Below are 14,252 nucleotides of genomic sequence, written 5' to 3'. Positions count from 1 at the left end.
ACAACAGGCCAAAATGATTTGCTTCAGATATCCATTAAAAAAACAGAGTAGTTATACAGTGACATAAATGCATTAAAAGAAAAAATTTCTTATGTAGTTAGACATTTCCACCAACATTTAATCATGGAAAAGCCTCAGCTCACTCTCTGTCCTTCAAATACTTTTGTTTAGTTACAGAATGTTTTCTTTTTAACTATTAGACAATTAAGTATGTCCTTATAGAATGATCAGAAGCATCTGGGAAAGCTGGAAGTGAAAAAAAATCCTCAGCGGGAAAGTTAGCTTAATGCTTACCCTTCAGAGTGGCCCATTATCAACATTTCATAGTGAGTTTCTTTATTTTCAGGTCCCTGAGGTATATGCAATAAATTATGACTTCAACTAAACAAGTCACACTTGGCTCCAAAATGAAATTTTCCTGCCTCTACTTTTTAGTCCCCAAGGTGGGAAGAGGAAATCCTGGTCACAGCCAAAGGAGTCATATTTTTGGCTCTAGCATACATTTTCCTGCTGTTCTAAAAGCCAACACTGCAGTTGAGCAGTCTTAAGTTAGTATTTAATTTTTACTCTAATAATCTGTCTCAAATGTAAGGGGGAAAGTTTAGTATCAGAAAAATCTATGCCATTGCCCTCTTTTCTCATTCAAATCACTTTTCTTTTCTTTTCTTTTCTTTTCTTTTCTTTTCTTTTCTTTTCTTTTCTTTCCTTTCCTTTCCTTTCCTTTTTGCCTCCAGGGTTATTGCTGGGGCTCAGTGCCTGCACCATGAATCCACTGCTCATGGAGGCCATTTTTTTCCCCCTTTTGTTGCCCTTGTTGTTGTAGCCTTGTTGTGGTTATTATTGTTGTTGTTGATGTCGTTTGTTGTTGGATAGGAAAGAGAGACATTGAGAGAGGAAGGGAAGATAGAGAAGGGGGAAGAAAGACACCTACAGACCTGCTTCATTGCCTATGAAGCATCTCCCTAGCAGGTGGGGAGCCGGGGGGCTCGAACTGGAATCCTTAAACCCCCCCCCCCGTCCTTTCGCTTTGAGCCACATGCCCTTAACCTGCTACGTTACTGCTCGACCCCCTCAAATAACTTCTCTAACATGAGTTTTATCCTTTAAAAATATGAATTTATACACAATGGAATACTACTCAGCTATAAAAAATGGCGACTTCACCGTTTTCAGTCGATCTTGGGTGGACCTTGAAAAATTCATGTTAAGTGAAATAAGTCAGAAACAGAAGGATGAATATGGGATGATCTCACTCTCAGACAGAAGTTGAAAAACAAGATCAGAAAAAAAAAAACACAAGTAGAACCTGAAATGGAATTGGCATATCGCACCAAAGTAAAAGACTCTGGGGTGCGTGGGTGGGGAGAATACAGGTCCATGAAGGATGACAGAGGACCTAGTGGGGGTTGTATTGTTATATGGGAAACTGGGGAATGTTATGCATGTACAAACTATTGTATTTACTGTTGAATGTAAAACAATTCCCCAATAAAGAAGTTAAAAAAATAATAATATAAAAATAAAAATATTAATTCAAATGAAAAAATTAAGAAAATAATGTAAATTAGGTTGTTTCATTTTCATGAGAATATATAGGGTTTTCACTTATGAATAAATTCTACTTACTCCTGCATGAATAGACTGGCTGTTGGTTAAAAAAAAAAGAAATCTATATATTTCGATATTTTAAAGGATTTTTTTCTAGTTTTTAAGAACCACTTATGGAAATCATTTAGTATATCATCTCATTTTATAGAAAATAAGAATATGGCAGATGAACCCTACAGTGATTTTTAAAAAGTTGCAACTGATGATCCATGAGGTGGCACAGTGGATAACTGGACTCTCAAGTGTCAGGTCCTGAGTTCAATCCCCGGCAGCACATGTACCAGAGTGATGTCTGGTTCTTTCTCTCTTTCCTCCTATCTTTCTCATTAATAAATCAATTAAATATTAAAAAAAAAAAAAAAGAAAGTTGTGGTTGACAGAATTCCCTGTTAAGTGGGAACCAAAACTGTGACTTGCTTCTGGACAAGAGAATATGTACAAAGATGACAAGATAGTAATTCCCTTACTTCATATAAGGCAAAGGAAGTTACTCCTATGATAATGTGAGGCCATATAATTCTTTCTTAGTAAATTCAAGTTAGAGAATATCATCAGCCTTGGAGAAATAACTCACCATACTATGAGAGAGCCTGTGAGAAGGCCACGTATCAAGAACTATGACTACTCTCTACAAGATGAGCTAATTCATAGCTGGAGCAGTCCTACAAGTATGAAGGACTGAAATCTGCAAACGTCCTGAATGAGTATGAAAGAAGACACCCAGCTGCAGATAAGAACACATACACGCAGTCCCATGTCCTTAATTTCTGACAATGGAGACTTTTCATTTAGTTAAGAGATTAGCTACATCTGCCCAGATTCCTGACCCATGGAAAATGTGATAGAAGCATCTGTATTGTTTTAAGTTTCCATGTCTGTTGTAATCTGTAACCTAACAACAGAAAACTAACAAAGAGTGATGGTTAGTAAATACTCCCTCCATTTATTATGCATAACTATGTAAAATGTCATTGCCGTTAATCATTCTCTTCTATAACTCATTAAATGATTTTTTTCATTTAATGATTTCTGATTATAACAACACACGTTACTACTACATTATAAGTCACATTAATGTTCACTAGTGTATTATTATCACCTAGTAATGATTTCTATAATCATGCTAGTCAATTAATGCCTTAAGGATCTAAGAATGGTGGGTTTGTTGCTTTCTAATAACAATGTAAGAAATTATTTTAGTAACTTAATTAAATATAGATAATTAAATACACATTTAGCATTTTATTTTGATTAACCTATTTAACTCATATTAAATACATTTAGCAATTAAATATAATAGATTTATTTAAATATAGATTTTAAAACTCAATTTTTAATTTAAATAATACATTTACAGGTGGTCAAGAAGGTGGCACAGTGATAAAGCTTTGGACTCTCAAGCTTGAGGTCTTGAATTCAATCCCCAGCAGCACATGTACCAGAGTGATGTCTGGTTCTTTCTCCTCCTATCTTCCTCATTAATAAATAAATTTTTAAAATCTTAAAAAAAAAACCACATTTACATTTAATCATTAATTAAACCAACATTTATTGAACATTCACTATTTTTCAAGGCAATATTTTAATTATACAGACATAATGATGCTTAAGAAATTATCCTATTCCTCAAGATACATCTAACAGATTGTAAGAGTAATAAAAACTAAAATATAATAAAACAAAGACTGTGTATATGTGTTCTAGGAAGTAATTTAAAAATATTCTGGCAAAGATAACTATATAAGTAAATATAAAATCCAGTATTGTTCAAGTCCTCGGCTCTCCACCTGCCAGAGAGTCGCTTCACAAGCAGTGAAGCAGGTCTGCAGGTGTCTATCTTTCTCTCCCCCTCTGTTTTCCCCTCCTCTCTCTATATTTCTCTCTGTCCTATCCAATATCCAACAACAATAAACAAGGACAACAAAAGGGAAAAATGGCCTCCAGGAGCAGTGGACTCATAGTTCAGCCACCCAACCCCAGCGATAACCCTGGAGACAACAACAACAACAAAAAATCCAATATTACACTTCTGATTCACAATGGTTTTTTTTCCTGCATGATTAAAAAGACAGGACCACCAAGATAATTCACTATTTGAGCAAAGGAGGTGCACTGGCACTGGAGAAAACTGCTGTGCTATTATGTCACTTCCTCTCTGTCTCTCCTAGCTGAATGAAAAAGCCTTGCAATCACATGTACTGTGATTGCATTGTGCAAGCACAATGTCCCAAGTCTATAAATAAATATTTTAAAAGGTAAATGTATAACACAATAAAATTATGTTAATAGACACAAAATATATAGAAATGTGATCTATAGGCTGGTAGACTAGATCGCTTGCTTAGTGTGTTGTTTTACCACGTACATGACCCACCTTCACGCCCAGCCTCACCACACTGAAAGAAATCTTGGTGGTATGGTCTGTTTTACAGGGGAGGGGGCATAAAGGGGCAGAGGAGGAAAGAGAAACGAGAAAAAGAAGTGCAATCTTTGACGATTGAAATATATAAAGAGAGAGTTGCGCGGTAGCGCAGTAGGTTAGGCGCATGCGGCGCAAAGCGCAAGGACCCGCGCAAGGATCCTGATTCAACCCCCCCCCCCTGCTCCCCACCTGCATGGGCGTGCTGCACAGGTGGTGAAGCAGGTCTGCACGTGTCTATTTTTCTTTCCCCCTCTGTCTTCCCCTCCTCTCTCCATTTCTCTCTGTCCTATACAACAATGACGACATCAGTATCAACAATAATAACAACAAGAAAATAACAAGAGCAATAAAAAGGGAATATATATATATATATATATATATATATATATATATATATATATAAAGAGAGTATTAGAGGACGGTGCACTAGGTTAAGCACACATAGCAAGGTCCTGCGCAGGGATCCGGGTTCAAGCCCCAGGCTCCCCACCCGTAGGGGGTCACTTCACAAGTGGTGAAGCAGGTATGCAGGTGTCTATCTTTCTCTCCCTCTATCTATCCTCCTCTCCCTTCTCAATTTCTCTCTGTCCAAATTTTTTTTTAATTTTTAAAAATGGCCACCAGGAGCAGTGGATTCTTAGTGCAGGTACAAATCCCAGCAATAACCCTGGAAGCAAAAATATATGCATATAGAAAAAGATTAAGATTACTTGAAATCCCCAAGGCAAATATATGTAAAAAGTAACAGAAAATAAAAATAAATCCAAGTAGTACACAACAAAAAAGCACTAAATACTAAAAGAGCAATAAAGAAGGAACTGAAAAATAAAAGGCGCATTACACACACACACACACACACACACACACACACACCTAATTGGTATAGCACTGAGTCCTTGTCAGTCAATTACTTTAAGTATAAATGGAGGCCAGATGAAATCAGCAGAGCTAAGGCAACTTGGATATATATACTCAGCCACCTACTTCTTAGATGTATGATCCATAATACATGATATTATTTTTAGTCGCTGAATTTTAGAATTGTTACCCAGGTAGAACTGATCAGGACATAACAGTAGAAATACACTCCTTTTCTACCAATAAATAGTATTTCAATCAAGGTATATATTTATGTCAGGAAATAATATCTGTCCCCTGTCCCTACATATTGGATGAGCCTTGAGTCTACTCTTGTCCCTTTCAAGAACCACTAAGGAAACTCCTTTCGAGCCACTCTCCTCCAATCCATCCAGATCTCACTGAGTTGTCTGTAACTTTTTTTAAAGCAGTGCTGGGGATTGAACCTAAGGTCTCACATATTTGAACCATGCTTTCTACCAGTGAGTTACTTCCCAGTCCTCTTTTGCTGTTTTATATAAGTCAATGAGATTTGCATGAGCAAAACTATCACAAGCAGGACCATAACTGAGGAATAAGAATGTCAGAACAGGTCATCAGGGTTTAGGTTTGTATGTTTTGTTTATTATTTGTATGACTGACTGAGATATCTCCTAGGCAGATTATCCTGAAGAAAGAAAAGAAAGAATTAAGACCATAAGGCTGTGGCTTGGGAGAAAGCCTAGTAGTTATGCAATAGACTTTCATGCCTGAGGCTCTGAGGTCCCAAAACCCCATCCCCTCACCATCATCACCAACACCATCACCATCACCACCACCACCACCACCACCACCACCATCTTAAGCCAGAACTGAGCAGTGCTCTGTTAAAAGAAAGGAAAAAAAAAAGCATAATACCTAGAATCAGATTCCTTAGGAGTGAAGATAAAGTAGATGGTAAGAGTAACTACTTTTTTTTTAATTGGGGGATTAATGGTTTACAGTCAACAGTAAAATACAGTAGTCTGTACATGTGTAACATTTCTCAGTTCCCCACATAACAATTCAACCCCCTCTAGGTCCTCCTCTGCCATCATGTTCCAGGACCTGGACCCTCCTGACAACCCCCGTCTTTTTACTTTGGTGCAATACACCAAATCCAGTCCAAGTTCTGCTTTGTGTTTTCTTATTTTTCAACTTTTTTAATAAGCACTATTTTAATTTTAAGAAATTTTCAATGAATATAATAAATGCCTGTATCCTCAGCATATCTTCTTGAAACTGTTTACTAATGCAAACATTAAAGGAAAAGCTAGTCTAGTGATAACTGCCATCCAATTATCATTTCTAGCTCTTTTCCTAAAATATAATCACTTGTGAGTTTGATGTGAATTCTTTCAGACCTTGCTATTTAGTGAATCTAATACCTTATATGATCTAGTATTAACAAGGAATTATCTAATTTTTTCAGCCCTCAAGGACTCAAATATATATTCATAAAACAGAGACAAGATAAGGCAAACTATTTAAGATATGGGGAGAATATGTGATAGAGGGAGTTGGGCAGTAGCACAGTGGGTTAAGCACACATGGCGCAAAGCGCGAGGACCAGCATAAGGATCCCAGTTTGAGCCCCCACCTCCCCACCTACAGGGGAGTCGCTTCACAAGCAGTGAAGTAGGTCTGCAGGTGTCTTTCTCTCCCCCTCTTTGTCTTCCCCTCCTCTCTCTATTTCTCTCTCTGTCCTATCCAACAACGACAACAATAATAACTACAACAATAATATTAAAAAAAAAGACAACAAGGGCAACAAAAGGGAATAAAGACATAAATAAAAATATTTAAAAAAAGAATATGGGAGTCCGGCGGTAGCACAGCAGGTTAAGAGCAGGTGGCACAAAGTGCAAGGACCGGCGTAAGGATCCCAGTTGGAGCCCCCGGCTCCACACCTGCAGGGGAGTCGCTTCACAAGTGGTGAAGCAGGTCTGCAGGTGTCTATCTTTCTCTCTCCCTCTCTGTCTTCACCTCCTCTCTCCATTTCTCTCTGTCTTATCCAACAACAACAATAATAACTACAACAATTAAAAAAAAAAAGGGCAACAAAAGGGAATAAATAAATAAATATTTTTAAAAAGAATATGTGATAGAGGGAGAAAAGGACTCTCCTCACTTTAACAATGCAGCATTATTAGTGTAATAATATAGGGTCAACGTGAAATGATAAGACATTAAAAAGAGATAATAACACTGCCAAAAGCAGTGCCACTGTCAGAAGGGATCTTTAGTGGAATACAACACTAACACTGCTTCTGTTAAACAGGGCTGTCTTTTTTTCTTTTCTTATGTTAACAATTTCATCAGTAAAAGCTGAGAGAGGCAGCATTAACCATTTTAAATAGAAATGAAAACATGGATCTCACTCTCAGGCAGAAGTTGAAAAACAAGAACAGAAAAGAAAACACAAGTAGAACCTGAAATGGAATTGGCGTACCAAAGTAAAAGACCAAAGTAAAGACTCTGCACCAAAGTAAAAGACTCTGGGGTGGGTGGGTGGGGAGAATACAGGTCCATGAAGGATGATAAATGACATAGCGGGGGTTGTATTGTTAAATGGGAAACTGGGGAATGTTATGCATGTACAAACTATTGTATCTACTGTTGAATGTAAAACATTAATTCCCCAATAAAGAAAAAAAAAAAAGAAATGAAAACATGGGGAGTCAGGTGGTAGCGCAGCAGGTTAAGCGCAGGTGGCGCAAAGCGCAAGGACCGGCATAAGGATCCTGGTTGGAGCCCCGGCTCCCCACCTGCAGGGGAGTCACTTCATAGGCAGTGAAGCAGGTCTGCAGGTGTCTATCTTTCTCTCCCCCTCTGTCTTCCCCTCCTCTCCATTTCTCTCTGTCCTATCCAACAACAACGACCGCAATAATAACTACAACAATAAGACAAGAACAACAAAAAGGAATAAATAAATATTTTTTAAAAAAATGAAAACATGGTCACATAGCCCTAGACCTGCTCACTGGCACTCGTGATGGTATTTGTGACTAGAAAAAGGCAATGGGAATAAACAAAGTTGATATAGGTTGAAAGGAATAAAATAGCTCCTGAAGACTTAAAATTTGAAGAGCTTCACAGCTTAGGGAAGAGTAGGGGCTAATCAACTAACTACAGTTTATTTCTGTTAATACTGTATAGTCTACAGTATGCAGTAAAGAATTCCTCAAGAGCCTGCTGTGTTCATTGGAGAAGCATTTACAGAAGTCATAATTCCTACCTTCTGCACCCAAAAAAAGATTTTTGGTTCACACTCCCAGAGGCAAGAAATGATAGGGTAAGATGACCAGTGGGCTCTGAACTCCAATTCCATCAGGACCCAGAGAAAGAAGAGGAAAAAAAGGAAGGATATTAGGAAGTAGTAATAGGTGTGACTTAGAAAGGAAGTGTAGTGTAGGTAGTTACTTAGAAAGGAAGGCAGTTCCCTGGGCAGACGACCCCACCAATGTGTTCCAGAGGCCCGCTTCCCCAGAGCCCCTCCCCACTAGGGAAAGAGAGAGACAGGCTGGGAGTATGGATTGATCTTCCAACACCCATGTTCAGCAGGGAAGCAATTACAGAAGCCAGATCTTCCACCTTCTGCACCCCATAATGACCATAATGGGTCCATACTCCCAGAAAGATAAAGAATAGGAAAGTTATCAGGGGAAGGGATGGGATACAGAGTTCTGGTGGTGGGAAATGTGTAGGGTTGTGCCCCTTTTATCCTATGGTTTTTGTCAGTGTTTCCTTTTTTTTTTTTTTAACTTTTTTTATATTTATTTACTCTCTTTTGTTGCCCTTGTTGTTTCATTGTTGTAGATATTGTTGTTAGTGAGGTTACCATTGTTGGATAGGACAGAGAGAAATGGAGAGAGGAGGGGAAGACAGAGAGGGGGAGGGGGAGAGAAAGACAGACACCTGCAGACCTGCTTCACCACCTGTGAAGCGACTCCCCTGCAGGTGGGGAGCCAGGGGTTCGAACTGGGTCCTTGTGCTTTGCGCCAACTGCGCTTTAACCCGCTGCGCTACCGCCTGACTCCCTAGTATTTCCTTTTTATAAATAAAAATTTTTTTAAAAATGAAGGCAGGACCATAGGGGGAAAAATGGGCAAATATATATAAATATAGGCAGACAGTTATAGAAATAATAGTCACCCCATATCTGCAACCTTGGAAGAATTACTGCAGTTTCTGATGGAGGAAACACAGAACACTGGTGGTGGGAATGGTGCAGAATCATACGTCTGTTATCTAATTTTGTAAATCAATATTAAGTCCCTAATAATTTTTTAAAAGGGTTACTAACCAAATATGCAAAGAGCTCACAAGACTCAGCAAAATAAAAGTAAAAGATGGTCCCATTAGGAAATGGGGAGAAGAAATGGACAGAAATTTTCACCAAAGAGGATAGATATCCAGATGGTCAATGAAAAAATGCTCACAGGTATATGAAAAATTGCTTAGTCACTGATTATAAGAGAAAAACAAATAGAGACAACAATGGGATAACTACATTATACCTGTAAGAATGTCAAACATCAAAATAGACAGAAAAGAGTGCTGGTGAGGGTGTGGGGGAAAAGAACCCTTCTATGCTCCTGATGGGAATGTCAATTGGTTCAATGCCTGTAGAAGACAGTTTGGAGCTATGTCATACATTAGAAATGGACCAAGCCTACAAGCCAGCAACCCCCCTCCTACAGATCAAAAATACCTATCCAAAAATATCTATGTACACCTAAGTTCATAGCAACACTATCTGTAATAATCCAAACATAGAAGCTACTGAAACACCCAATAACATTAACCAGATGAGTGGTTAAAGTTGTGGTATATATATACACAATGGAAAACTAATCAGCTATTTAAAATTATAAACTCAGGGGTTGGGCGGTAGCACATGGCACAAAGCGCAAGGACCTGCTTAAGGATCCTGGTTGGAGCCCCCACCCCCACCCTCCGCTCCCCACCTGTAGGGGGGTCGCTTCACCAGCAGTGAAGCAGTCTGCAGGTGTTTATCTTTCTCTCCCCCTCTCTGTCTTCCTCTCCTCTCTCCATTTCTTTCTGTCCTATCTAACAACAATAACATCAATAACAACAATAATAACCACAACAAGGGTAAAAAAAGGGGGGGCAACAAATGGGGGAAAATTATAAACTCATCTCCTTTAGCTCATCTTTGATGTTACTGGAAGGAATCATGTTAAGTGAGATTAGTCAGAAGAAAGATGAATACCAATCATCTTACTTACAGGTGTAATTTTAGAAACAAGGAGGGAAAAGGCAAAACTGTGAAACCTGGACTGTGCATGGTCATCAAGGTGAGGGATGTGGGGGTGGGGAGCAGGGGCTGAGGACACTGGTGAAGGAGGACCTAGGATAGTTGTGGGAGTAGTGAGCAGGCACCTATCATCGAAAGATGAGAAACTGTACCCATGTGACAATAAGGGCTTTATTTTATGTCTTTATTTTTGGCCTCCAAAGTCATTGCTAGGACTTGGTGCCTGCACTACGAATCCAACGCTTCTGGTGGCCTTTTTTTCTTCTTTTTCTTCTCATTCAATAGGACAGAGAGAAATTGAAAAGGGAGGGGAAATAGAGAGTGAGAAAGATAGAAACCTACAGACCTGCTTCACCTGCTTGTGAAGTGTCCCCCTGCAGGTTGGAGGGGGGCCCTCAAGCCTGGGTCCTTGTGCATATTCCTGTGCTTAGTACTAAGTGCGTTTAATCAGGTGCACCACCAACAAGTGTTTTATAAGTCATTACTTCCTTAATAAAACAATAAATAAATATAAAATAAACCAAACCCTACTAAACCTTTCTCATTCATTCAAAGTCACCAAGCAATTAAAATACAGATGTCTGAGGGCACAAGAAAAACACACTCACAAAAATCAACTTCCATGATAAACAAAACTTCCTAAGGCTTTGATAGCCTACCTGTAGATCTTTCACATTTGGGAAAGGAATTCCTATTGTTATGACAGCACGGGCATTGTCATCTGAAAAATCCAGACCTTCACTTACTTTACCACGACAGACTGCTACCAGGAGGGCTCCATCTTAAGAAACAGAAAATAAACATTTTTAAAAACAAATTCAAAATTCCCAGAAATTGTTTGTTAATCTCATATGAGAAGATCTGATTACTAAGTAATTAAGGGAGTACTTGTAAACCAAATAAAAATTAAAACTATTATCGGGGATTAACATTTAAAAGTTCTTTATATATAAAATATCTCTATATGAACAAAGGAAACAAAATTCAGATACAATATGATCGTGAATCAACTTATAAATTTTATGTTTCTGAGATAACTTACAAAACTGAAATTGCAGTTAATACATCCAAGTAAAGTTATCAGAATTACTTCAAAAACGTCTTTGTTCTTACACCACATTTAAGCAATCAAAAGTTTTTTTTTAATATTTATTTTATTTATTTATTCCCTTTTGCTGCCCTTGTTGTTTTATTGTTGTAGTTATTATTGTTGTTGTCGTTGTTGGATAGGACAGAGAGAAATGGAGAGAGGAGGGGAAGACAGAGAGGAGGAGAGAAAGATAGACACCTGCAGACCTGCTTCATCGCCTGTGAAGCGACTCCCCTGCAGGTGGGGAGCCGGGGTTCGAGCCGGGATCCTTACGCGGGTCCTTGCGCTTTGCGCCACCTGCGCTTAACCCGCTGCGCTACAGCCCGACTCCCTCAATCAAAAGTTTTTAAATAAACAAAAAGCACTGCACATAGTTTTTTTAAATACTTACTTACTTCTTCCTTTTTGTTGCCCTTGTTTTATTGTAGTTGTTATTGTTGTTGTTATTGATGTCGTCATTGTTGGATAGGACAGAGAGAAATGGAGAGAGGAGGGGAAGACAGAGAGGAGGAGAGAAAGATAGACACCTGCAGACCTGCTTCACCATTTGTGAAGCGACACCCCTGCAAGTGGGGAGCAAGGGGCTTGAACCAGGATCCTTATGCCGGTCTCCCCATCTCTCTCAATTTCTCTCTGTACCATCCAACAACAACAACAGCAATAACAATAATAATAACAAGAACGACAAACAAGGGCAACAAAAGAAATACAACACAAAAATTCTTTTTTATTTATTTATTTTCTTGGGGGATTAATGTTTTACATTTGATAGTAAATACAATAGTTTGTACATACATAACATTTCTCAGTTTTCGACATAACATTACAATCTCCACTAGGTCCTCTGTCACTCTTTTTGGACCTGTACTCTTCCCCCTACCCCACCCCAGAGTCTTTTCCTTTGGTGCAATACAGCAACTCCAGTTACAACACAAATATTTATAACACCAACTGATCTTTAAATAATTTCAAATTACCTTTCTCTCCTTTGCACCTGATTGCATCATAATACACCTGTAGTAATTCATCAAAATCAGTTTTTTCTCCTCCTTGTGGTTCTACAATGACTGTCTTCACCAATTCCAGATCGTGCCATAAACCAGTATAAAGCCAACGTTCTTTTAGCTTTTCTAGTAACTGAGAGGGAAAACAAAATATTAAACTTTGTTTTGTAGTCAACTGAACAAACAACTTGGTTTCTTTAAAGCCAATATAACTATGTGACTATGGCAACTGTATTAATATTACTGTCATTGATTTTTCTCATCTACAAAATGGAAAAAAACAATAATATGTCATAGAGTTGTTATGGTTAAAGTCCTTAACTAATTTCAATAGATTTGAATGATACATGACATATAGCAAAAGCTTCACTGCTAATGCTACTACTTCTACTATTGCCACCTTGTGGATTTCAAAATGAGTTGATAAAATTTAAGCTATTTGCTTGAACCTACGATGAAGTTTCTAAATCTTATTCAACTGATTTTTTTCTTTTTTAATGTGAAGCTGAAGCCTCATGTATGCATGATTTTACCTCTCGTAGTCATTTTTTCATTCAGCTAGACAGAGACAAATGTAGTATACATTGAAATACTCACAATGGCAGGCTGCTTGTCTTCCATGGCTGCTCAAACTCACCCCAGGTACTTGAGAACTTAAACTCTTGGTCATTGTTTAGCCTCAAGAGTACACTACTGCCCAGGTGAACAAGGCATACAGGTGCTCCCAAGCACTCCCAACTAGAAATCACTATGAGGTTGAGGTACATTCATACACAGACCCCCAGCTCAGGCCCTTATGCAGCACCAGACATAATGAAGAGTCAGAAAATCCACCTGAACCAGCTACACCAATACAACTGGGAAATATTCCCAAATACAACATAGCTATGTACACTATGTAATTCAAATTAACAATCCTAATAACACTTGCTGATAGAAGTAAATAAAAGGGAAAAAAAAAACAACAGAGATCAGAGAAAGTATGAGAAATACATAAAATTATATCAAATAATTAAATAATACAGTGGCTGAAAAATACAATGGAGGAGCAAAAGCCCAGGTTGGAGACCTAGCTCCAACCAACAAAAGGGATCTTTCACAGGGAGTGAAGCACATCTGCGGGTATCTTATCTCCTTCTCTATAACCTACTCTCTCAATTTTTCTCTGTACTATCTAATAAAAATAGAAAGAAAAAAGGAAAATAATAATAAAGAAAAAATGGCCACTGTTAACACTGTCCTAATAAAATAAAAGGGAAAAATGACCACCAGTAGTGGTGGACTCATAGTGCCAGCACCCAAGCCCAAGCAATAACCTTGCTGGCAATATAAATGAATTAATTAAGAGAGAATAAGTACATAAGAGAGCAGAAAAAAATTTCAAAGAATGAAAACAATGTTGAGAATTTTATGGTATATCAAGAAAAACAAATCTGACATTATAGGAGTTCAGAAGGAGAAGAGAGAAGAAGCAGGTTTTTTTTGTTTGCTTGTTTGTTTTTTTACCAGAGCAACTCTGTTTTTTACTGATCAACTCTCACTTATGGTGGTGCAGAGGGTTGGACCTGGGACATCAGAACCTCAGAACTGAGAGTCTTTTTGCATAACCATTATGCTATCTACTTCTGTCCCTTTTTATTTTTATTTTTTCACTTACTGGATACAGACAGAGAAATCAAGAGGAAAGAGAAAGAGACAGATGCCTGCAGCACTGCTTTACCACTCATGAAGCTTTTCTCATGCAGGTAGGAACTGGCACATAGTAACATGTGCGCTCAACCAGATGTGCCACCACCAAGCTCTTGAAGCAGAATTTTTAACTGAAGAAATAATAGCCAAAAGATTTCCTGAACTGGAAACAGGGACAGATATGCAAGACTCAGATTCAGGAAGCTCAACAAATTCAAAACAGAACAAATTCAAAGAGATGCAAAGTAAGCAACAATACTGCTAACACTGAATCATTGATAA

At 38.1% G+C, this 14,252-nt stretch overlaps 1 protein-coding gene across 2 annotated transcripts in view; it reads right to left on the bottom strand.

Moving 5' to 3' along the window:
• Positions 1 to 14,252, bottom strand: part of BRIP1 (BRCA1 interacting helicase 1) — a 144,166-nt gene that overhangs the window by 46,857 nt on the left and 83,057 nt on the right. For both annotated transcript variants that reach the window (XM_007531479.2, XM_060203874.1), the window contains 2 exons: positions 12,255 to 12,414; positions 10,847 to 10,968 (listed from right to left, as the gene is read on the bottom strand). In XM_007531479.2, the coding sequence (XP_007531541.2) occupies positions 10,847 to 10,968; positions 12,255 to 12,414 (282 nt within the window). The remainder of the gene's footprint in view (positions 1 to 10,846; positions 10,969 to 12,254; positions 12,415 to 14,252) is intronic.

The sequence above is a fragment of the Erinaceus europaeus genome, chromosome 12, assembly GCF_950295315.1.
Source record: "Erinaceus europaeus chromosome 12, mEriEur2.1, whole genome shotgun sequence".
NCBI lineage: Eukaryota > Metazoa > Chordata > Mammalia > Eulipotyphla > Erinaceidae > Erinaceus > Erinaceus europaeus.
Note: the sequence above shows the minus strand (reverse complement) of the source record. Positions and strands in the feature narration are given on the sequence as shown.